The following is a 25415-nucleotide window of genomic DNA, read 5'->3' as shown; positions in this document are numbered from 1 at the left end:
ATTTATAAGAAAAAAAACAAAAAACAAAACACTCCATTTGTCGTAAAGTTAAATCTTCATTAATACATTTAAAAAGTAGATACAGTATGACATGCCTTTTCAAATAAAAATACAAAAGTTTTCCTTACTTTAAGGACTTTTTTCTTTAAACATGAATCTGCACGTATCATACAACACACCCATTGTACAATAAACTGCTAATGCACATAAAAATGAACTAGATTAAAAAAAATAGAAATCAAAAACACCCCCCCAATCCTTCAGAAACAAGTTACACAATCCATTCAAAGGAGAGGAGTCAGACACGTCCACACTACAGCACACGTACTCATGGGAAACTGAGACTGCAAAGGGAACCATGGTGGGACCTTACGACAATTCCTCACACACTCATCATTGTCACTGCTCTGGTCTCCTCCACTCAACAACAGATGTGATCTTACATCATCTCCTTAACTTTACGGTCTCCTCCACTCAACAACAGATGTGAGCTTACATCATCTCCTTAACTAAGTCCAAAAAGGTAAAGTCGACCACACGTTTGGTTTACATTCATCACCTGGACACTTGACATCATGGCAGGAATCATAACTGTGGCGTTGCTTAGGCTGTAGTAATTTGTACACAAAAAAAAACTTTCTTCTGGTAGAAGATCAGTTTGAGGAGGAATCAGAAAAAAAAACACTAAGATTTGTACCTTGATGGAATTGTGATAAAATGACAACTGCACTCTGAAAAGTTCACATGGAGCAGTGAGGTCTGATTGTCTCTTTTTTTTTTCCATTAAGGGGCAGGTCTTTATGGCACTGGACAAGCAAACCCAAATCATGCTGCAGACCAGACCTCGTTTACAGTCACAGGTTTGACCAATGACTGATAAGATTCAACTGACTGACCTGTGTCTCACAGCTGTGGACATGGTAAAGACACCACTCCTACCGTGGGACCTGGAACCACTGTTGCTCTGCTAAATAAATTAGGATGAAACAACGGGAGTGAAATTTCAGTTTGGGTCGTGCGCAGGTTAAAGACGGCCAGAAACACTTTGATTTTGTCTATCGTCTTAACACAGACTTAATACATGTGCTGAGGGCGTGGGGGAGGTGGGGCTGTTAAAAACGAAAGTATGAAACAGGCGAGTGAAGCCGAGGGTAAAAACACTTGTGTTGCTGGTGCCACAGGGTGGGGCTGGTGCAGGGTCTTCTTGGTCAGAGATATACAGTATATATATTTTTATACCACACGCAGATCAAGACACGCTGGCAGGGATGTGCTACATTAGCCTTAATGCTACTGCAATAACCAGGAGAAAATGACTACAGAGAGAAGAAACAGAAGTGTGATTTATCCAGAACATGTGATAAGAGTCAAAGACAATACTAATTATAGAGAAGCCAAATATCGTCAAAAAACAACACAAAATCAAACCAAACGCATGGAAATCATCTCTGAAAAAGAATGCCCTCAGTCCATTATGTTGTTAGAGTGTGTTTACATGATTTAAGGTCTTTTTTATCCTTACATATAACTAGTAAGCCCCACTGTTTCCACAGTACTGTCAACACACTTATTTAAATCTGCCTCAAACAGTAAATATTCAAAAAATGTCATTCTCTCCAACTCTGCAGTGAATTCATTTACACCAAACCATGTTCTCCAAATAGGAAGAATGGATCACAACAAAGAGTAACAAACCTTTTAAAATATTGTCACCTTATAAAAAGACAACTTTCTGACAAACTCCTTAAAACAAAACATGGTTTGACCAGAAAAGAAACAGCAATAAAAAAAAGTTAGACTCAGCTACACAGGAATGCATGTTTAAAAAAAGCTACAGGTTGAAGATTTGCCAGACATCAATTCAGCTTAAGTGTGTGTGTTTGTTTGTGTGTGTGTGTTTTGGGGGGGACTTTGGGTAAACATACACACATGCAGAAATTGATTGATGGGTCAGTCTCTTCCACTTGAAATAGTGGCCACAGAGTGTGGCTTTTCTTCAGCATTAACTGTGTGAGCACCAGGGTTTGATTTGTGTTCAGAGACTCAGTGGGTTTGTGAGTTCCTCTTTAAGATGGTGTTCCCCCCTCCCCCACATCCACTCAATCAGCACCAAGACTTCAGTTTAACGCGGAGACGACTTTTGGCTCCACAGCTGCAAGAGTCGGTTGGAGAGAGGAGTCTGTCTGGGCTTGATCAAAGCATATGTCACATCATCTGTACACTTAAATTTTTTCTTTTAGAAAAATGTCACCCAGTTCCTTAAATTTTGTTTCGTCTTCTAAAGTAATGGCTTTAAAACAAATCAAAAAAAGCTTGATCTTTTAAGAGTACTGGCAATGTTGTCAGTCATTATCCAAAGAGGGACTTTTTACACACGTTTGTTTGAAATTTTTTTCCCCCATGTTGTCCCACAATGAGAGTCTGAGTGGATTCAATCTGGGGGCAGCAGATCGTGAAGACGGAACCGTTCTCTGACATGTGGCCGCACGTCTTCATTCTGTCAAGAGCAACAATGATAGAGTGAGAACATGTTGTTTTAGAAGCGTTAGTTATCACTGCGATGTAGTTCTTGAGAACACCTCACCATCTCAACCAGCTTCTCCAGGAAGGGCACCAGCTTCAGCAGCTCGTTGTCATTCTTGTCCATGAACCAGCTCTCTATGGGGATCCCATTGGACAACTGGCCGAATAAACACACAAACAGGAATCACACGTTAGATTTTCTAAAGTAACTAAACACCGGGCCCACAGTTAAAGAATGGATCGAGAAACACACTCAGTGCAAAGGTGTTTAGGAAACCAACGGTAGAAGTTTTAAGTGAATTTATTAATAAAATTATATGATTTTTTCGATCAATAGAGTCTGCACCCAACGTGTGTGTTTGGTGAAAGCAGCAGAATACAAGAGCATGTATTCACACATATTTAACATGTTTTTTTTTATCTTTGTGCCTAATTTCATGTTGGCTTTTAAAACTGCTGCAGCTTGTTTATACTTGCATTTGTATTATCTGTGTCACCTATGTAAGGTACTCATCCACATTGAAGCAACCATTACAAAATCACATCAGCATAATTCAGTGATGGAGCACAAAGAGGAGCTGTTGACAAACCATCAAACTATAACAACAACACCTGTAGGTGATACCACGAGTAAAACCAAACCAGTCCTACACACGACTGTTACTATCTGAGCTAACTAATAAAATACCTTTCCTGCAAAAATGTTGTGAAGAAATTGGTTACAGGTGGTCCCTTTAGCATGTCAACAACCTACAGTGTTTCGTGGTTATGCTGTCATCTCCCATAATTTTATCAAAAAAGCCTTGGTCCATTATTCCAATGTACGGCGTTAAAGTGATCAAATACATTGTCACCCAGCGATATACAAGGAACAAAGCTTTGTTTACATTCGCTGGTTGTACACCATACATTGGTTTGGTCAATAATTAAAACAAAACAATCCTGAGGGCTGTTTGTCAAGGCATGTGCTGGGGTGTTCACCTGATATGCAAAGGCTTGTGGTGAATTGTCAATGATGATGGTCTTGGACAGATCTCGCCCTAAGATATTGAGATCCTTGATGTAATTTCCTTGGACACAGACACAATGCTCACGGAACAACCTGTGTCTACGGTTTCATCCGAGAAGGAAAGAAAAGACAGAGAGAAAGAAAACAAACAAACAAATAATCAGTACCAAGTCACTGCAATCAATAATTCAACAACACTGACACATAACATCAGCAGCAGCAAGTGTCAAAGCCGGGGCTTAATGTGATGCTTTCTGTGCTCTTCGTTTTAACAAGGATTTAAATCTGATATTCTTTTAAAAATGTACATAAAACACACACAATACCTCACTAGCTGCTTTTTAGGATCCAGGATGTTTAGCAGTTTGTCTGCATACACCTTTTTGGAGGCTGTAAAAAGGATGATCTATGAAATAGGAAAAAAAGGAGTCATATTTTGTCCCAATGTTACTAAATGTATTAAAACAAATACATATAGGAGATATGTATAACTTTACCTCATAGATTTGAGACATTCGTTCCAGAAACTCCCTAAAAAACGGCCTCAGGCGCACATAGACCTGCAGAAGACATCCGTTTAAGGCTTCCTACATTTAAACACCCAAAATATGACTTGAGCACACCCTAGTGGCAGAATAGAAAAGCAGACTTTACCTGGTAAATGACATCCTGAAATAAAACAGGGAAGGTAAGTGCTGCATCCTCTAGTTCATTTAAACTGCAGTGGACCAATGTTTCATCCTACATGAAAAACCAAAAGAAATATTTTTTAGAATTTAAACAGAACACCTTATGAAACAGTTGAATACACCAACAATGACAAGTGTTCAAAAAAGTGTTGGAAAAAAATAAAAACTAACCAGGTCTAGAACTAAAGAGAATTCCGGTGTGCTGCGTGTCTTCAGTGGCAAAGCTGGTTTGCGGGTGAGCTGCTCTTCTGTCAGTGGTGGAACATGCTTAATGAAGAAGTACCTGAAACACAATATATAAAAAGACAAACATGAAGATATTCCAAGCAAGTGTGTAAGTGACCTCAGTTGAGTCAAAAAAAAAAAAACTAATTCAAAAACTCTTCTTAGACACAAAAACATCACCATACCCATTTCTATAATGACAAAACGCTATAATTGTTTGCTTCTGTATAAAGAAATGCTAAGGTCTAAACATCTTAGTAGTTCACAGTTTACTCACGGGTCAAAGACTTCCCAGTCTTCCTCATAGGAAGCTTCTGGTGGTACTGTGGGGGGAGGCGAGTCTACATATGTCATATCTGGACTTGATCCTGGGGCTTTGAACAAAAAACAAAGAAGCAACATGTCATAAAAAAAGACCCTGAAGCATGACTTTATGGAGACAAGCGTGTGCCAGTGACATCTACCTGTGAGAGGTGGAAGGTCTGAAACTGCATCAACCTCAACCTCCTCTGCTGTGGGAGATGCTTCAGGGATGTGTGGATGTTGTAGAGGTGGCAGCTGTGTAACACTGGAGTAATAGTTAGTGGTAGCATAAAGCTCCTGCGTGGATGTGGCTGTGCTGGTGGGTGTCTCCTCTCCATGCTCTATGTCCAGTTGCTTGACAATCTCCTCAGCCTCCAGTGCCTGGTCTGGAGAGTCGGAGCCAGACGGAGCTGAAACACAAACACAAACAGTTGTTAGAGTAAGAGATGGAAGAGACTTGCAGTGCTCCAAACATTTTTCCCAACTGAACCCCAGCATTCCCTCCAAACAAATCCTTATGCTGAACATCTGACAGCCCAACCACCAACAAATATCTTCAAACTTTAGTCTAAGCATGGTAAGAGGTAAATAAAATGATGAACTCCGGCATCCTCCGACAGAGCTGATCTGTACATATTCATGATCTTCATAAATGATGAATTATTAGCTGCATTTCAATATGTTGGCTGTATTCCTGTGACCTGTACTGCTTACCATTTTTGGCTGGTGAGAAGAAGTTAAAGACCGGGGAAAAGATGGTCCCTAAAAGGGTGGTTCTTTGAGGACTGGTTGTCAACTCAGCTGCCTTTGTCTCCTCCAGACTGCCATTGGGCTTTTCCTTGTTCCTATTATGATTGGTTGCTTCTGCAGAAAAGTCACAGATTTAGTAGGGCTGACAGAGATAGGCTGAATATGACTTTTTTTTTTACTGGTAGAAATTTATTACAAAAAATAATTAGGGGCTTTGGGCAATGGGTAAGGGGCAACTTTGTATGATAGCTTTGGTGTCCGTGACCACAGTTTTTTTTAGTTGCAGTGAAGTAAGTTGATTGCTTCGGGGATAGGCAAATTATTTGTTGCCTATGTTGCATACAACTGTGCTCTTATCTATGTTTCCATGCGACAGTTTTTTTTTAACTGAAACTTGCCATCCACCGGGCCAAGGAACAGATTTTCTGTATCAACAGTCACACTCACCGGCTGCTTCTTCCCACACAGAAAGTGTTTCGGCTCAACACATCTGGTGTGTGATCGCTATGGCAGGAAGAGTTCTGTTTTTTTTTCTTTTCTCTTCCTTACATTCTGATGGTGTATTTTTACACTTCATAGTATGGATTGATTTTACACACGTAAGGTTGTGTAAAAATAGTGCATTAATTTTTTTTTAAATGCACTAATCTTTCAGTAAATAATTAATCATAATTACATTGTCAAAGTCACAGCCCTACTTTGTTTTAAAGACCCCTACCTCCATTGATAGAACCTCTTCTGCCAACCCTGCTGATAGTTTTGCGAGGATTGTTTGTGTCTGTAGGCGTAGAGGTGATCAGGTTGTTGTCCACATCACAATGGAGCCGTGCTTTCTTAGCTGGGCTTTCAACCTAAATAAAATATAAATATAGAAAATACATTTAAAAAAACAAACAACACCCACACACGCATCTTAAAATTAGTTTGATTTACAGATTTACAATAAATCAGGCTAAGGAAATCCACCTGGAACATGACTGTATTTCTAACAGTATTTCTATAAACAACACAATTTTTTCATTTTCCCCAAAAAGATGAGGTTCTTTAGCTGAGTTGACTTTTCCTCTTCTTAGTACCTCCTGTCCCTGCACACCAACTCTGTGAGCCAAAAGTTAAAATTAGACCCAAGTCCAAGTTGTCGGACAAGCGGCTGCATTCCTCTAAACATTTCTTGGGAAACATGACACTACACCAAGAAACACTTGAGGGACCAGGAAAGTAAGAAAATAAGACGTGCCAAATAGGTGATTTTCACATTCTGAGCGACAAAGAAGAGTGCGTTGCCCGTGTTTCCGTATAATAATATTTGAATCCTTCTATTCAAACATAACATCATCAACATAATCCGGCAGATAGTTGTACCTTTACAGCATTTCCTCTGATAAACTTTTTGATGGTTGAAAATATGCCCCTCCCACCACTGGTTGGAGTGTCTTCTTCTACTTCTGAATGCCTCCGCTTGGTCCTGGATGGGCGGTTTGCCACGTTGGGGTTCGGTTGCTGAGACGCTTTTCGCATTCTCAGCCTCATTGTTTGAGCAGTCACATGTAAGGCTGTTGGATAAGAATGTATCAATAAAAAAGAGCAGCAGACAGGACAAGACAGGGGGAGATCAAATCATTTCTACTGTGCAAAGACTAAAATAACATTCAAACCTCAACACAGACAACTGTTGTTGTAACAAAAGAATCGGCTGTTTAAAATAGGACAAGTCGGAGGGTGTATCTAAGTGTACAGGAGTAATACTGCAGACATCTGGATGCATTCAAGATCCCATTTCACTTACATCACTGTGGATCACAGCAGCCACAGCTGGCTTTACTTTCATCCGTACAGTTAAAAAAAAATGACCCTGGATCTTATTATGCACTCACACACACACTTCATACTACTAGTTGTGTTAGTACAAAATCAAACGGTTACGTTAAAGTACAGAAACTACAACTGAGGGTTCTGATAAATTTGATTTAAAGCTATTCATAAAAACATGTTAAAAATAACCCCCAAATCTACAGGGGGGACAGATTTAATCAGTCTGCATTGTCCTCTGTTACCTACGGGGAAAACTAAAATACTATTCACAGTGAAGTCAGACTTGTCAGTGTAGCATGTCAGCCCTCTGCTCTTATGTAACAGCAGCTGGCTGGAAATGTGTCCGGACATATCCACAACCTGTCAGAATCCCTTAACACACAACAGCACATACTCAATATGCCCTGTGTATCTCACGTACTGTCACTGCCCTTCACTACATCTGCTTTACATTTGCTCATGAGTGTAGCTGTGCTCTACTAAGAGGTGAAAGTCCTGTTGCTTAATCACACAGACAGAAAAATACAAACAGGCACTTCAACAACCCCAGAGTACATGGAAAAAAAGCACAAGGGGAAAAAAATGCAACAAGGATGAAAGCTGAGTCTGCTTAGGGAATGAACAAAAGAGGGAATTCACACAAAACAGTCAAAAACAACCAATTAAAAAGATAACTGACATCACTGATGTTTTTATTTAGTAACTCACTCCTGCATATGTGACTCTTCAGTACAGAAATGTTTTAGGTCACCGACTTGTGTTTAAGCTATGTACAAGCTGTTTAGAATCCAAAGAACAACAGCGATGTACACACAATACTTCAGATGGAAAGCTGGTGAACAGCTACAAATAAATAAATAAAATACAACCACAATATACTGCAAGCAGCTTTTAAGACTCTAATGTCAATGTCAGCATGCACGTTTAATCATATTTAAGCCAAAGCTTGTCTCCATAAAAGATGATTATATAACATCAAGTAATAATACACATGGACTATAAGTATTTAATTATCCCTACCAAAATAATGCTGTGACCATTTCTTTTGGGAATGAGGGAATGTAGTGGTTTCCTTTACTACTCAAAAACCTGTTTCCCTGTGATCTGATCAGTGCTCACTTGTAGGGTGTAGGCTTTAAACAATAGTTGCGTTTTCGGTTTCTGTCCATTTTTATTGAAACATCAACTTCTGTTTTTGTCAATTTGGAAAGTTTCAATACAGACAACTTTCTACCTACATGATGTAGACTTTGACGCATACATCTGACATGGAATTTAAAGGAAATTGTAAACCGAACATTCTCTTAAAAGTACTGTTAATTATATTCAAACACATTTGTATATACTTTAAAACAGCCTTTTTACAATCACAATTTGTGTTTTCATAGGTTTTTAGGTGATTAACTATGTTTTCTAATCTTTATGTCACCTTTATCGGCCCATGCACTTGTGTTACAAATTGTAATATAGCGAGTAAACAAAGACTGCTTGCTGCAATCTATATTTGTAGGTAATCCCATTCTAAGCAATCATCATGCACAGAGCTATGTATGAGCAACTGAGCGGGAAATAAGAACATGCCTGCCACTGAGACTGTAGGAGGCTGTTTGGAGATGCAGAGAAGGAACCAGTGAGGCCGTTGCCACCTATGATACATTCCGAAATAACAACAGCCTGAGTAATGTTTACAACCGTGCTTTATATATGGCCATTACGTGTACCAAAAAATAGAAAATGATCAATAATTTGAGCATATGACGTAACTAATTCGGTCTAAATCATCCAGCCACAGTCCACGGTTAGTTTATGTTGCACCCAGTGGCCAAAGCCATGAAGCTAACCAAGGAGCTGCCGCAAAAACTAAACCTTAGAAGATATTTAACGAAAAACTTAAATTGTACGTGTGGTAAATTGTTGATTTTACACTCTAAGTCGATGGCGCAGTGTTTCCTTACAAGATGGTTTTTATATCAATCCAACAAAAAAGCGCTGTTTTACAGTAAGACCGAACAAGCCAATTTAGCATTAGCGAACCATTGCGGCAACGCGGATTTTAAATCTTCATTACAAACAAAAACATTTTTTCCAGTAAAGCTTATTTTCACTAAACTGGCTATTCAAATAGCATATTTATTTGGTTTGTGGTGTTGTGACATTACGCTGTCAACAGCAACACTGAAAAATGTTTATCAGTTAAAGTTGGTGATAATTCACTATCAAAGAATTCATAAGCAACATTCGCCGGCTGTTTTAGTTACAACCCGAAAACACCTGGCAAATAAAGAATACTAGAAGACTTGTGGCTAATTTAAAACGAGCAAAGTTGAGTTAAGGAATGTCAGATCCCTTATTAGCCTCGGTACAAGCTATTCGACTTTAGCCCAAGGTGGGTTGATCAAATTGTCAAAAATACCACAACAAGGCCCGAAAATATACACCACATTGTGTACAGTGAAATGTAAAGTGAAATGTAAAACACGGATGCATCAATTTACCGCGAATTATGTCTGCTGGAAATAGGCCATGTTTAGCTACACTTAGCTTAGCATCGCTAACGTAGCATTAAAGACTAACTGCTCGGGGCTACACAGTTGAGCACAAGCCGAAGAAAAATATTTACCCTGCCGTTAGCCAACATTACCTACACCACAAACCAAGAGAAACAGATGCACGACCAAGGTTAACATGAATTACTTACTTTACAGTGATCCGCGGTGTCTGGAACGGTAAAGGCTCAACACCGACCAACCATCATAACTCAGGCAGCGGTTGTTTTCTTGATCCAATCCCGACTTTTCCCTCTCTGCTCAAGGGCCGTCTCTAAAATGACACACCGTTGTGTTAGCAGGCGCCATTTCCCGCCTCTGCTCGGTCTCTCCGAGGCAGATACCCGTATGGGACACAGACACACCCCCTCCTAACCGCTCACCAGCAGAAATCAGCAATACACATCGAGAACGAGCACTGTACCCTTATTTTATTAATTTCTGTTAAAAAAAATTCCTAGTTCTTGTTTTGGAATCCATCGACACCAATCCAACCTGTAAAAATTACGAACTGAGTGTACGTTAACCACAAACGTCACAATTCAGCAATTGAGATAACAGCCCTTACCGTTTTATTTCCCCGACGTCTTTGTCTCTAACATTTTTCATTATGAGATCACAGCCACAGACTCAGTTCTATTTAAATATACAAAAAAGTGTCTTGTGAAAGAAAATGTTTTTACTAATATTTAGATTTTAAAATGTTTTTAGATTAAAAAAGTTAAAGTTTGCAATTAGCATGTGAGGTATACACATATGTACTAATATATATATATATACAATAAATTAATTGTATGACGTTTTTATGTTGTACAACGTATGGTCTATTGTGTGTTCTATGCATATGCAAGAATGTGACTGAGTTTTTTAACATGATATTAAAAAGGTCAAAAGAACAAATTAGACTATATACATTGTTAATGGTTAATTTATATTAATCTAATTGTGAATACATTTACATATTTTTTTTGTGATTTTGGAGGTATGGGGTGTTTCTGTCTTTAATTTGTATCAAGACAGCGTCCACTGGTAGCACAAGCTGATTGCAATTGTGACCTCAATTTAACACATACCATCCAACCTCTATTTACTACTTATTCCACATTTGCTCTACTTTTCACTAAAGAGCTTACATATTCTGCTGTTGAAATTAATTTGGTGTCAGGTTTGTGTCCACTGCTAGGGATTAAACCATTAATTAAGCTATTGGCTGACTGTAGCTTACACCCTTTTTAATTCAAAAATTAAAAGTGTTCTGCTTCTAATGATATTTTATCACTGCGCAGCATAATCACACCTGACAAATGACATGGAGCATCACCTTTAATAAAATTAAATTACATTCAGTCTGCCTTTCTGCCAAAGATCATTAACCTGCAGCACAGACATAACTGACTTCATGTTCACCGATTTTCCTAAAAAGCAACACTTTTGTTTTTTTTTTGCTCAGTACAAATGGCAACAGTTCAACTACATTATGTACAGGAGACTTCATTAATGGAAGCAAGTGTACAGTACGTTAGTTACACATGTGCTCAGTCAGGCTGTGCACACTGTGGAGGATACATCATTTTAAGTATTGCTTATGGATCTGTATTTTTGCTTAATCTGATTCAGAAAATGTTTGACTTTCATGCAATGGCATCATTGTAAAAAAAAGTGAGAAGCGTTTTGAATATACATCACAAAAAAATAAAACATACAGGCCATAAGAAGAGTCCTTGGCATTTGTAATGTAGTCCAAGATTCCAAAAGTGATTAAAAAAAGAAAGGATACCAAATTAACCTCTCTGGTAAATGTTTGTGGTGAACAATCTGTTTAAATTTAGTAACCAAATCAGTAAAGAAAAGGGCAAAAACTGAACACCGGTTTTCCATAGAGTTCCATTGTAAGACAAAATGGCTCATTGACACCACTCTGCTACAAAGTGAGGCAGTTATCAACCGAAAACGAAAGTCTATGTACAGTATATATATATTATCTACTGCCACAAAACCACTGGTGAACCATGAGGATCTCCGGACAATGTCATGTTTTTTGTTTTTCTTCATAACTTTTGAATGTTCTTGGATTAATTATGTTATGTCTTATCAGTTCATGGCTATGAGGATGCAGCCTTTAGATTTTGACAATCTACTTTATCTGTAATGATCTTGGTCTTAGACAAAGGTCTGTGTAATATTAAAAGGATTCTACAGCTGAATGAGTTCCAGTTCAAAGAATGTCAATGGCTTGATGTCTTTTCCCATAATCCACAGCCCGATCTCCCTGCATGTCATGATCATCATCATCTGAAAAAAAAACAAATAAACAAGGTACAATATTAGACTTAAAGTAATACAATATATTAAATTAAATAGTCACCATAATCATAAATAATCTAAATAAAATAAGAAATAGGTATATGTATATTTGTCCTAACTATTTTTCTTTAATCAATGACTGACACAGACATGGAACCATTTCTGAATAATACTTTTTTCATCAATCAGTTTGAAGAGTGATATTCTAAACATATATTCACAAACCGCACAGAATTGCAACATAACACAACAATACAAATGGGCATGCATCCCAATACATCTGGGAGACATTCACAGACAAGGTGAGATACAGTATATTTAGCTACTGGTGGAAATGTGGGTCAGATGTTTTGTGGGCACAGACAGGTGGTTCAGCTAAGAGAGGCAGGGAGGAGAAAATATGAGATGACAAGTGACTTCTTCTCACAGAACCAGAAGTTCTTGGGATACATTACACTAACAGAGCAGAAAATGATTATTTGTTGTGCCTTTACAATGGTAAAGTACAGTAGATGCACACTGAGTGCAGTTCAATAATTAATTGTGAACTTCATAGCAGTCCTGTGTGAAACCATGATGTCAATGATTCTTGAAAATCTACAGTTAAAGAAACTCCAAATGTGAGCTGCTCAAACTGTCAGAGTAAATGCAGGAGGGATGGCAGCAGGACAGGGGTGGAGGGAAGGAGCAAGGGAGGAATGGAGGGTACACATCTGAACAGGCTGTCCAGTTCCCCAGCCTGGCTCACCTTGAACGTCTTCCTCCCCACCATCACCATCCTCTTCCTCATTGTAGGCCAGCTCAGCCTGCTTGTCGGCCTCATACTCACCCACGTTCCCATCATCCCCATTGTAGTCCGCCAGCTTAGAGCCGTGTTGCGGATCTACTGGGGACTCGTTCTCATCAAAGAACCGGCCTGCAGGAGGCAGAGAAGGGCCTCATCAGGAAGGGAGGGAAGCGGAGGCAGTTTAAGGGGGGAGAGGGAGGAATGGGTGAAATACTGTATAATCAATGTACAGTACAAAGGAAAATGTTAACAGAAAGGGAAGATGAGATTAATGATACACAATGATAGACGTAAGGTGGAAACCAAGTCTGGCAGTAGAGTGAATCAATCACAGACTTTAAAGCTAAAGGCCAAGTAGAAACAAAAAGTTTTATTCTTGTGATTAATCAGGTGTATAATCCAATCAATTCTCCTCTTAGGTCTTTGATTGACTGGCATGAATACAATAACCTTATTTATTCAATCACATCAGATGTTTATCTTTCGTTGGCACCCATTTGAAAAGATTTTTTACAAAAGCCTAATTTGAATAATTGTAGTGACAGAGGCTTGTTTAATCTGATTGTTTTTCTTTAATATATTACAGGCTAACAATATACAGTTCTAGTTAATTTCATTTTTAATGCTTTAGATTTCTTTTCTGATTAATAAGGCTACAAATAAAAATTTCCTCAGTTGGCTAGTAAGGCAAGAATTGTTTGGATATGTTACTGGGATGATGAGAAAATTTATAAAAACATGGAAAATGTTGAGTTGTGTAGCAGTAACCGCCCCAAACTATTACAAAATTATTATTTAGTATGTAATAATTTGTCAACTGGGCAACTAAGTGCAGTAGCTGGACACACATCACTGTAAGTGATCAATGACACTAAATGAGTTTTACGATGCACTGCACTAAATGACATCTTCTGACTGTTATTGTCCGGAAAGCACCACATTGACAAAAAGAAGCATGTAATGAGTGTCTAATCACATTGGATGGAATAAGGTGTAATCAGATCACAAGCAGAAGATGAAAAGGACAAAATAAGAATGGGAACTTGATGCAGTGAGAGGGTTTTTTTTTAGAGAACAGAATAGCAGAGATTTACAGCAATGTGTTAAGGAGATGAAATAACATTTGCAAACAGGGAGAAAATACAGCCCAATAGAAGCCAGGCAGCAAGAAAAAGATCATCTGGGAACCAGGTGTGTGTCATTTTTTCCCTCTTTCTCTACGCTTTGAACTCGTATTCAGACATGACCTGCATTCAAACAGATGCCTTAGTAAAACCCGACCAGGTACTGGCACATGAAACTAGCAAATTTACACTTACAACACAAACTTGTGTTCTAATTTCTCACTTCATAAAACATTAATAAAAAACTAAGAGGGAGAAACTAACAACAACAACTGACCAAAACAAATATTAGGATTGTTGTGATTACTTCCCCCATTCTTACCCAACCTTCCCTGGTAGTATTTATAGATCTCCCAGTTTCAAAGTGTGAAGGGACTCACTTTGGCGGTGGTGCACAAGATCTCCTCCAAGTTGGTCTTTATTAGGGTGAGGCTGGATGGGGTTGGGCACTTGAGCTGGGTTGGGGGGTGGAGCGATCCCTGCTACATTGTCATTATCAACCTTGATATTATCTGGAGCTGGAAGTTTTCAAAAAAAGTCATCATCAAAAATTGATATATTATCATACACAGACGAAGAATAAAAATGTTATGTGACAAGGCATTATATATTTGGTATTGGCCATTTATCAGTGTTAGGTTAAAGAACTGCTACATCCAAACTGATTCATTTTTATTTAAATACAAATATAAACAACATATACTGTATTTCTAGATTGATGCTGTCAAGTCTAAAACTAATGCCCATCAGAAACTTTCACATTCTATTCAACTGTCCATGAAAATAACTTTCTTTAAATACACAATTTTTTCTGTGTTTCAATAAGGAAATGAACAACTATGGATGTGCAGTGATGTTTCAGTGCCTCTTATCCATTACCAACCAGATGAATAACTGCCTGGATGTTGTTCATACTGTACCTCGAATCTGTCGTTGCTGTTCTCCCAGCTCATCTGCCTTGATTCCCGCCTTGTTATCTTCTTCAAACACTATAGGTTTGTCTGGCTGTTTGATGACGTTCGGAGGCACAACCACCGCTGCTTGGACCTCCAGTCTGTCCTGCTGCAGCTTGGGCTGGTCCAGAGACAGACCGTGGCCTGCAGGGCCATCAGCTGCCCCGAGTCCTGCTCCTAATCCAGCTTCAAGTGGATATTCTTGTTTCTTAGTGATCGCCGGTTTCTTCAGTGCTGAGAAGGCAATATTGCAGTGTTAATTTTTTTTTATTAATAATTATAATTGCTTGTTGTTTTTTGTCTTCGTGTCTTCAAGGCTTGTGAAACTTTACAAATAATCCTGCATTGCTTACCGAATTGCACATCCTCAGGTTTTCCCAACTCATTGTCTTCAATAGCAGGCATGCCAGCATCACTGCCAGGCTTCCCCAGGTCATCTGTAGGAGAGCACAGAAAACTGAGGTAATGGACTGCTTGATATGGAGAGACATTTGTTTTTACTGAAAATACTTTAATTTCAATACCATGATGCACATGTTTCTGGACAGTTAAAAGTGGATGTTTTGTGGTTAAATAGACAACAATAAACAAGCTATGGATAAAAAAGATAGTTCAGACAGTTATATGAGGAAATAACCACACATGCAAGTGATTTCTGGAAGTAAATATAAGTAAAAATTAGTTAAAAATTAGTAAAAATTTCTGGAAGTAAATATAAGTAAAAATTAGGGCACGTGATTAAAAAATTAAGAAATCAACTGAATGGTAAAATCAGACTAAAATCATCATTTTGTATCTGTATGGCAGTACTTGTATCTAACGCAGGCAGAAACCACCACAAAGCAAAGAATAAAAACAGGTGGGATTTGTTCCAAATTATATAGTAAATTAAACTTCTACTTGCAAAGCAACATGACAAGATAAGCAGAGCAATTTTTAGTTGCAACTTTACCTTTTAAATCTGCATTGTTGTGCTGATGATTGGCCACAGTATGGTGGTCTCTACCTGTTTCCACACCAAGTGCTGGACCTTGTTTTACGGCTATCACATCCTTTTGACTGTTTAGCACACTCTGATGAAAAAAACAAAAACAATGGTGAGAACTGTGAGAACTTTCAGAGGAGAGTTTTATCAACAACTGAAAAAAAAAATGGCACAGTGTAGCTGATGCTTTTTGGAGTATTTATTGTTCTAATTCTGTGATTTAAAAAAAAACACAGAATGACAATAATCAACAAATGTTGCACATCAGCAATTCAACAAATCGTATAGATAAGGACAAGGAGCTCTAGAAACAAGCTCTAAAAAAGTGTAAGACATAGAGAATAGAGACCTGTCTTAGTCTGGAAGCTTCTTCTTCCAGGTTCTTTTTTGATTCCTCATACTCGTCTTTTAGCTGTGCAATCTGACGTCCACAGAATAAACTGAAGAAGAAACTCATGTTTGTTATGTAATTCAAATTTAACATGACAAAAACATACTTTTGCAAACAAAAACGTTTTCTGAATGGTAAAGTAGCGTTAATCAACAGAAAAAATAATAGGCAACCAATGACTTTTGCATCACAATTTAATGCTGATGTTTCACTCCACTCCACACCTGGCAGTTGTCACATACCTTTCATATTCCAGTTTTCTTTCCAATGTCGTGCTATTTTTCTTCACTTCTTTTAGCTGCTCCTCCTGTTTGATTAACTCCTGATTTAGGTCCTTTAGCTGCTCTGTTTGAGACAAAAAACATTTGTTTATAGACATTTTGTATTTAATTGCCCGTGCTACAGTACAACATTACTGTGCATATCCATCTCTTTTGAGTTTTACGAGTGAGTCAGAGTGCCCTCTACTGGGCAAACAAAGCAATGGTCGCACCTTTCAGCCTCCGGATCTCCGTCATTTGGGCTGTGACATCTCCTTCTACTTTCATCTATAGGAAGTGAAAGAAAAATCATGGTTTAGAAATCTGAAAGGAAATAGAGCACCGGAAGTTTAACAGTAGTGCAAACATCCCTTACATTAACAAATAGAAACCACATTTGATTGCAACAGCTTGAAGGCCCATCATGTATTTTCATAGTACCAGGTGTGTTATTAGTATAACAATATACTATACTGCCCCATAAATCCACACACTGGTGTGAAACTTGATCCCGGTTCACAGGTTAGACCAGTTCATAAAACCGCACTAAATGACTGATGCAATCAGATTTTGCTCTTGACAATTAGATAACGATTCATCTATTTCGCCTTCTTCAACTTGACATTTAAATCTGAAGTTTTGCTTTTATGTTAAACTGGCTGATCAAATTTGACTAAGTTGGGAAACAAGCCCAGGCTTTATCACCCTGTAGCTGGCCACGTTTGATTAGAGTGTCTAGTGTTGAAAGGCCGAAACACCCCCTGATTCAAAGTTACACTATCAATGATGTGAAATTCACACCATTCCAATGGGTGAGATATACTGCAGCTCCAACGCCACTCTCAACATCAAAGTAAACCTCATGTCACTTCCATGTATTGGCACAACAGACAGATTACCATCACGTCCTGTGTTTGTATAAAACCTAATTTAATATAAATAAATATGAAGATTAGTAGTCTATTCACTTAATATTATTATTATTATATTTAAATTACACATTTGAGTCTGTCATACAGAATTTTAGAAATATTTAGGCGATTGCTTTTGTCATGTCAATAATTGATGAAAAACCTAATATACTGTTAAATAAACCAGATCAGGTTGAGCGCAGACATGGAATAAAGTAAATAACTGAAAAAATAAAACTTACAAACATTGCATTTGACTTTTTTCTCTATTTTGTGAATTGCTGCCATACTGTCAATATCTTTGACATGGTAGAGAAGGACTGACTGTAAATGAAATGCTCAAAATTAAATAAATATTCAGCAAACCACTGGACCTAGGCCTTCTGGTACGTTCTTCAATCTCTCTGTCCATGGGTTGGGCTACTCCAAAATGAAAACAATGGGGGGTATTCTGAAGACAAACTGTTACCTGTGAAACAGGGGTGCTTTTAATTAACACAACAACAAATTGACCAATCAGAATTTTAGTTGAGCCAGAACATAACCAATAAATCGACCAGTCGACTGGGAGATTTTAGCCCTATAAAGGACACAGTATAACTGTCAATCAAGTCCAGGTTACACCCTTAAGCTAACTTCAGTGCGACTATTACTACAAAAACTAAAAACTAGCAAACTAACCCAACCCACCAAGATGTTTGAGAGATGTCAACAACACAGCTGGATTGTCGCCTGACATAGCTGCAGTAATGAACGGGTCACACCCTGTTCATTACTGCAGCTATGTCAGCTTACTTTGATAAGATCGCTTTGTGTCTTTATGTCTTTATGTCTCTATGTCTTAAGATTGTTCTTCCTGTCTATCAAAAAAAAAAAAAAAAAACTAAACTACTGTACAATATAGCTTTTGTAGTGAGGGTAAAACTAAGGATCACGGCATTAAAAACATAAAGGAAACCTTTTATGATCGAAGTTATAAACATTAGCATTTGGTACTTTGCAAGTGTTATAAACTTGAATGCTACATTTTGAATGAATGCTGTAAACAACTCTACACTGTACTGTCCGGAGGCCTTTGAAAATCAACTTTTATAGTCATATATATCACTCTTTAGTACTTCAGGCCTGTGTTTAAATAAGGCTGGGTTGCTGACAATAGAAAGGAATGCATAACTGCAGGTCAACAACAATCTTTTATTTGATTAAAGGAACAGGGAACCGGATACAGGACCTACTGACAGCTCAGTGAACACATGACCGAGTCTTCTTTGTTTACTAAACATCTCTCTCTATTGCTGCTGTCAACCGAGGAGGTAATACAAGTATTACTTTTTTAAAGAAATGTTACAACTATAGGACCATAGTGTCTCTTCTTCTTTTCTTTCGGCTTTGTCCCTTTTTTCAGGGGTTGCCACGACCATAGTGTCAGAATTACTAAAAAAAATCAGATACTACATCCTGGAGTCTATTTTGGACAGAACTTGCTAATATTGGCCCATTAAAACAAAAAACAATAGGCCTGCATCGCAACTTATCACCTCACTCTTCTACTGCAACACCATCCACCTCCAGCTCCAGCTCCAATATCTTTACTCAGCACATGTCCAAACCATCTCAACCCTGTGACGTGCTCACAGTTGTCTAGTTTTCTGTAACCAACACAAACAGAAGAAACATCCCTGTGTTTTGTAGTAAACAATTGCCGCAAATGTTCAGCCTCTCCACTATTCATGTTGTGCTCCCCCTCCTTTGTCTGTTTAGTTTGACCTTTGTTTACTGAAAAGATATGACTCTTATAAACAGTGCAGCCACAGTGCCTCTGTGCAGTCCTCTGGTGAATGAGCACTCGCTTTAAAAATAAGCACACAGACTTTATTTCAGAATATTTCCCCCCACGTAAACACAGCTAATCTAAAAGAAAAATCATAAATATTAGCTAAAACCGCTGTTAGCAGCAAGGCAACCACCCTGCTGCTAACAGCACTACTGCAGCATTGTGAAGTGATGCATATGTTCAAACTATGTAAATGCTCATGTTTTTGTTACAGTGTTAAGGACATGAAACCTTTGTAACAGTTGCAGAGAACTTAGTTACCACTCAGCATTGTTGAGCAACTAACTGTGTTGTCCTTACATAATTATACTTACTTAATATGCCACCACCCTTGCAGATACAAGTATCAACGACTGCAGTCACACTTTACACCACTTAAAGTAAAGAAAAATGTATTTACTGAATTTATCTACATTCAATAATTTATCAAATTCTCACTTTCCAGATATAGTATCTCCAGCAATTACTGTTAGTAAACTCACCTGGATAATTCTTTGAATTGAAATTTTAATAATTAGTGACTTGTTAAAACTAGTAGAAAAATATATTAAAAATATTTGGGGCATTATCACTCAAATCTGTTCAAATCTGCTGCATACATAAAATATCATAATTTTAGGTTAGGACAACCATACTATGTTTTAAATAAAAAGGCCATATTAGGTAATTTAAAAATGAAAGTTACAAAAAGTGACAGTCCTTGAATATTAAAATTCAAATTTCAGTCGAAATGACTAGGGCTCTCTATTGGAGTCTTGAGATGGGTTTTATTTCGCCTTTTTTCTTTATCCAAGACCATATGTTGTCTGAAAACGTACCAGCACCAAAAACCTGTGATTAAACAATATATAATAGCCCAGGATGTGGGATCATTTTATAGTTTGGTCAGAAAATTCAGTTTCGGTCCCATTTTATATTACTCCACCACACCAAGGCGAGGGTCAAACACCCCGTGTACCTTGTCATCAGTGCACTTTTTGATGAGCTCGTCTTGGACCTGCAGCCGCCCCTCTAGGACGCTGTAGTCTCCTTCCTTCTGGTTGATTTGCTTCTTGTGCGTGTCCACCTGTACCATCAGCTCCGAGTTCCGCTTTTCCAGACGGCTGCGCGCCGCGTCCGTGCGCTTCACCTGCGTCTGCACCTCTACCAGTTCATCCAGCAGCCGCCGCTGCTTGTTGGACACAGTCCAGTAATTAAAAGACAGTATACCGATGACCACCATCAGGAAGATGAAGATGAAAGACGGGAGTCTCCCCCCTCGTCGGTTTGCGCTAAACCCGATCATTTCAACTCCAAATGAACTATAACGTTACTTTGTGTTGTTGGCTGCTACAACCGCTAAAGCTCAGTGACATATAAAGCAGGTCCTTCTACGTGACATGTCGTGTATATGCGGCAAAAGCGCTTCGAAATGCAAACACTAGCTGCACACAGTGACGTCCAATGCTTCACATTTCTACTTAGCCTTGCTCTCCTTCCTTCTTCCGCACATTAAGACATCATCTCAAGAAATTGTTGCTGCTGTATGTGGATGAAAACGCCCGCAGGGACGTGGCCTCGCTCAGCTGGCAACGTTAAACACAGCAAAGTGTGAGACGTGGACACAGCGCGGCTCCGTGGCACCGACGGCTACGAATACAGAACAAAAATCAGACTGCTAACACTACAACCGCACAAATTAGCTTCTTATTTTCCCGTGGTGATTTCCTGTACAACACCGACCCCAATACTTAACCCTGGATTTAATATAATCGCTGACGATAGACCCTGTACGTAAAACGACACCAGTGTTATTTAAGATTTAGACCTAGTCTTAATGTTAATGTTAGCTCCACGAACCTGACGATGTCCGGCTAAACACTTCTTATTAAGCTAGCGAACAAACACCGCCTTAGCTGCCGTCCATCCAATTTGCAAGAGACCCATTTGCAGGACACGGATAAAACCAAAACACAACCTGATACATTCAATAAAATAACCAAATTTAGAGACTTGTATTACAATATCGGTCAACCATGCAAAACGAGCGTGATTCCTGCGCTAAATTAATCTAGAAGTAGCCACAGCGCACCATTTCCGCTACAAAGACCAGCAACATTTCAAAATAAAAGTGGTAGCAGCAAAACGGTCAAATTGATTCCAACTTCCTGTAGGGCTTGACATAAGTGTTTGGGCAGTCTCTACAGATACGTTTTCTTTCAACATTTAAATCCTGTGTATAACTGTCAATTTATGTGTCAAATTAACCATATCTTGCATATTTGACAGTGGGAGGAGACCAAAGTACCTGGATATAGAATCGCACAGGAACAACATGCAATATATACAGTATACTGGAAGACCATCAGTGTCTGACCAAATCAAAGCAATTATCTTTGTAATGTAAGGCTAGAGCACTCACCAACCACTATAAATGTATATTATGCTCTTCTTCAAGAAGTTGGCAAATAGAGGGAGAAAATTGGTCCAACATGTTTTGTTTGTTTGTTTGTTTTTTTAAATGTTGCTAGCACAGCCTGAAACAGTAGTTACAAAGCTATTCTATGGGTTAGACTCTATAATTGTGGTCAAAATACCATATCAAGTACTACTGGGCATCAGCTAAAAATAGGATGCTTTATTTTGCAATCCTTGGCTTTATTTTCTAAAAAAAATTGTATTTTCGTATTTTGTATATTAAAATAGTATTTATGGTGTACGGTTTTAAATATCACACAACTCACTCAAAGGTTTGACTTGAATCAGTTGCTGTCTATATTGGGGTAATTCTCAAAATCACAAAGGCAAAGGGCTCACTGTCACTAAACTGCAAGATCACTAGAAAAGATTCAGATTTGTTTGACAAAACAATTACTGCAATGCCTGCAATTAATTGACAATCATGTACTAAAGAAGAACCAAAGCCACAGATTACAAACTCATATTTTATTGGAACACTGATAAGAATCACAATGAGGTATTTTTAATAATCCACATCTGTGATGTTTTTTTTTTTTTAACTTGTGACACCACAAAATATTTACCACGCATTTAGAAACATGTCCACAAAATTTGCAATCAGTGGCTGGTCATGACCAGTCAGCTTAGTTCCCAGATAAAAACAAACATTTTGCCCTCAGCTCTGTATTAAAACAGTTGTAGTATCAATAATTACCATTGTCTCTCAGTCACGGGGTCAGATTTACCAGTTGTTTACATTTTTTAATGGATAGAATTCAGTAGAAAAGATCCCCTGAGGGAGAAACATTCATCTGTTTTCATGATGAGAAAGACGTTTGTACAGACACTGGCAGGTTCAGTCTGAGTTTGCTACCTTTTCTGCTGATAACTTGGCAAAGTCTCACAGGGCACAAGAAGAGACGACACAAGGGCATTTCCCTTTGCCTCTCCCGCAGCCACAATGTACAAATCAATGATCTCCAAATGTCTGAAGAGATGTTAATTACTCCGCAGAACATCTGCTGCTCAGCTCAACATTCCTGCAACTCCAGCACCTAAAAATGCACTATGTTTTGACCAGTATTTGATGAGAGACGTAGTCAGAGAATAGTTTCTCTGCAGTCAAGGCTGTGTTCAGATGAGGGGGATTCCACCAGTTTGATGGAGGAGCTGGTTGTCTGTTGGTGGTGTTTGGGACGGCACATAGAAGAGGAAGGAGAGTAACTTAAAGCCCCGCAGCTCTGGAGATGGAGATCGTCACAGTCTCGCTTTCTTGGGCTGCCTGTGATTTGCTGTGTCATCATCTGTAGAGCACAAGATTGCCAAGAGAGACACAGACACAAGTCATTAACGTTTTTACACGTTACCAAGCTTCTTGAAAAAGTTAACAGTTTTCATTGTGAAAATGTCAAATTAAATGTGAAATACATTTTAAGATGTGTCAGTTGTGGTAGAACAGCATGCTGGTGCAGGAGACTTCCTGCAGTGACACAGCATTTTTGGCTTCCCTTATGCCAATTCAAAATGAAAGTGAAATGATCATTTATGGCCAATCATTGGACCAGAACAATATTGCTATATGGGCTGGATCTTATCATAGCACACTGGTGACTATCTCATGCCATATGTGCTAGAACCAAACTATCACATGTCAAGCACACACATTCAGCCTGTTTTGACAAACGTATATTCTGTGCTATTATCCACTACTTGACTTATACTGAAAGTCAGTGGAAAAACACTGTAACGACCTGTCTGACCTTATGTGTGCTTGCCAGTGATGGGAGATACTACTCATTATCTTTCCATCAGTTCCTGTAAGACCTTGGCAAATGCACGGACATACTCCCTGTTTCTAAGTTACTGTTGGCCAGATAATCTCACAGGCGGCGATGGTACTGAGCTCAACTGGCCTCCACTCATATTCTTATATGCACACAAAAAATGTATCCAGCGCACTATAAATGTAACTTGCACTAGCTTGCAACTAGCGCTCTCGTACAGACAAGTGCTTGTGTTGCTCTCTGTAAGACCTGCGCCCTGGAGCGTCATTAAAGCTTCGATAACAACTTTCAATCATACTTACTAATCAATAAACTCTTTAAAACGAACAACGTTGTTTGTTTGTTGTGGTTTGTTGGTGCGAAGGCAAAATAACCATGAAGCGCAATAGGTTGAGGACGATGAAAACAAAGGACCCTCAGTATACATTTTTAAAAGAAGCCCCTTCCTAAAAGAAAAGCACAATACAAAAACAACAAAGAAAAGAAAAGCACAATACAAAAACAACAAAAAACTGGGAACCCATATTTTAAAAGTCACAAACCTTCACGACCCAAGTCAATAGACATTATTCGTACACTCCTGGGAAACATGGTGCGAGACGACCCCCCCAAAAAATCTCTTGCGACCCACCTGAGGGTCGCGACCCAGTCTTTGGGAACCAATGGATTAGGTTATATAGCGTTTGTTGCTGGTTGAAATTCATCCAGTCCAGATGGCTGGATGGATACTGGGCCCTCTGTCTAATTCATTTACCTGATCTATGACATTTGCACTGAAGATAGCCTCCTCCATGTGTTTCTCATCCGACTTGATGACACACTTGATATTATTGACAACCTGCTGGACCTCAGGAGGTAGATTGCAGTTGGAATGCTCCAGGAACTTGGCCACCAATATTTTGGTGTCTTTGTACATCTTCAGGTCAGCCAGCGAGTGTGGGCGTTCACTGGATGAGTTTGTGTGCTGGGATCGAGGTTTAAGGAAAAAGTCGATTTTTCTCTCATCCTTCGGCTGCCTTCGGATAAATGTGTGGCTGAGCTTAGCTCCAACCCCCTCTGTGGTGCTTTCTCTTGAGTCTAGAAAAAAAGGAGAGGAAATGTGGCAAACATTAAAACACATGACCTTCTTCTTTATCGTTATGCAGTTAAAGCATACGGATAACTTCAACTTAAAACTTACAAATGTAAATGAATATTTGTTGTATTCATTTATTACGTTGTAACAAGGATGAGGATGTTCATACCTTGGTCTATTGAAGAGTGAGCTGAAGCTTCAGCAGTGGGATTGTTGGCAGAGGCACATAAACTATTTTCTCCTATAGAGGGAGACAAAAACCCAGTCAGGACCAAAAAGCTGCTTGAAAGTGTTTCTCCTAGCTGGAACAGTCTAACTTTTTGGTGTTGAAAGCCAGCGATGATAGATGACTTTCTACAAACCCTTCTGTTTTTTTTTATTTCAGTTTTGTTTATGTCTGGTTTTTAAATGATAGAGAAATACTTGATATTTCTTTAAAAAAAACAAACAACAACAACAACAAAAAACCCCAACACCCTTGCCAGATTGCTTGGTGTTGTAAGACAAATGCAAAAAAAGAAAAAGAAAAAAAGAAAAGAAACACCCCTACAATTAATTAGTTGTGACATCTGCATTCTTACATTTATTCAGTGACTGCAGACTTGCCAATGTTTGGAAACAAAATTAAATTAAACGCGATGCTACAGTTTGATTGGATTCTGCAAATGATTCCAAATAAATGCCACAGAGAAGATTAAGCCTTTTTAGCCA

At 38.6% G+C, this 25415-nt stretch overlaps 3 protein-coding genes across 8 annotated transcripts in view; all 3 read right to left on the bottom strand.

Moving 5' to 3' along the window:
- Positions 1-788: 788 nt before the first annotated feature.
- ctdspl2b (CTD (carboxy-terminal domain, RNA polymerase II, polypeptide A) small phosphatase like 2b) lies at positions 789-10229 on the bottom strand. The gene is made up of 13 exons (XM_008310095.3): positions 10010-10229; positions 6862-7052; positions 6218-6350; positions 5464-5613; positions 4911-5159; positions 4724-4820; positions 4393-4504; positions 4187-4273; positions 4030-4092; positions 3859-3938; positions 3505-3631; positions 2585-2680; positions 789-2497 (listed from the first exon to the last, which is right to left on the bottom strand). The coding sequence occupies exons 2-13, from the start codon at positions 7027-7029 to the stop codon at positions 2432-2434; spliced, it is 1428 nt and encodes a 475-aa protein (XP_008308317.1). The 5' UTR covers positions 7030-7052; positions 10010-10229; the 3' UTR covers positions 789-2431.
- Positions 10230-11162: 933 nt separating this feature from the next.
- golm2 (golgi membrane protein 2) lies at positions 11163-21481 on the bottom strand. The gene is made up of 10 exons (XM_008310093.3): positions 20365-21481; positions 16895-16949; positions 16644-16746; positions 16360-16450; positions 15978-16098; positions 15379-15462; positions 14993-15259; positions 14453-14590; positions 12910-13077; positions 11163-12149 (listed from the first exon to the last, which is right to left on the bottom strand). Exons 1-10 carry the CDS (start codon positions 20689-20691, stop codon positions 12073-12075), a joined length of 1431 nt encoding a protein of 476 aa, XP_008308315.1. The 5' UTR covers positions 20692-21481; the 3' UTR covers positions 11163-12072.
- Positions 21482-22266: 785 nt separating this feature from the next.
- fam189a1 (family with sequence similarity 189 member A1) overlaps positions 22267-25415 on the bottom strand; it is a 58872-nt gene continuing 55723 nt past the window's right edge. For 3 of the 6 annotated variants that reach the window (XM_017032705.2, XM_025055605.1, XM_025055607.1), the window contains exons 10-12: positions 24874-24945; positions 24384-24706; positions 22269-23149 (exon numbers count right to left, since the gene is read on the bottom strand). In XM_017032705.2, the coding sequence (XP_016888194.1) occupies positions 22946-23149; positions 24384-24706; positions 24874-24945 (599 nt within the window). In that variant the 3' untranslated portion in view covers positions 22269-22945. Of the gene's footprint in view, positions 23150-24383; positions 24707-24873; positions 24946-25415 lie in introns of all 6 variants that reach the window. The other 3 variants (XM_008310091.3, XM_008310092.3, XM_017032704.2) reach the window with 2 other exon arrangements.

This window comes from Cynoglossus semilaevis, chromosome 5 (assembly GCF_000523025.1).
Source record: "Cynoglossus semilaevis isolate Cse_v1.0 chromosome 5, Cse_v1.0, whole genome shotgun sequence".
NCBI lineage: Eukaryota > Metazoa > Chordata > Actinopteri > Pleuronectiformes > Cynoglossidae > Cynoglossus > Cynoglossus semilaevis.
Note: the sequence above shows the minus strand (reverse complement) of the source record. Positions and strands in the feature narration are given on the sequence as shown.

What these genes read in the sequence shown, in the direction of transcription:
- ctdspl2b (XM_008310095.3), bottom strand. Translation starts at nt 7,029, where the DNA reads ATGAGGCTGAGAATGCGAAAAGCGTCTCAGCAACCGAACCCCAACGTG. An exon ending in AAGAGGTTCTATCAATGGAG is followed by an intron (nt 5,614 to 6,217) that starts GTAGGGGTCTTT and finishes ACTTTTCTGCAG; the next exon opens with AAGCAACCAATCATAATAGG. An exon ending in GAATGTCTCAAATCTATGAG is followed by an intron (nt 3,939 to 4,029) that starts GTAAAGTTATAC and finishes CCTATTTCATAG; the next exon opens with ATCATCCTTTTTACAGCCTC.
- golm2 (XM_008310093.3), bottom strand. Translation starts at nt 20,691, where the DNA reads ATGATCGGGTTTAGCGCAAACCGACGAGGGGGGAGACTCCCGTCTTTC. An exon ending in AAGCTTCCAGACTAAGACAG is followed by an intron (nt 16,099 to 16,359) that starts GTCTCTATTCTC and finishes TTTTTTCATCAG; the next exon opens with AGTGTGCTAAACAGTCAAAA. An exon ending in TCTTGTGCACCACCGCCAAA is followed by an intron (nt 13,078 to 14,452) that starts GTGAGTCCCTTC and finishes TGCCTCCTGCAG; the next exon opens with GCCGGTTCTTTGATGAGAAC.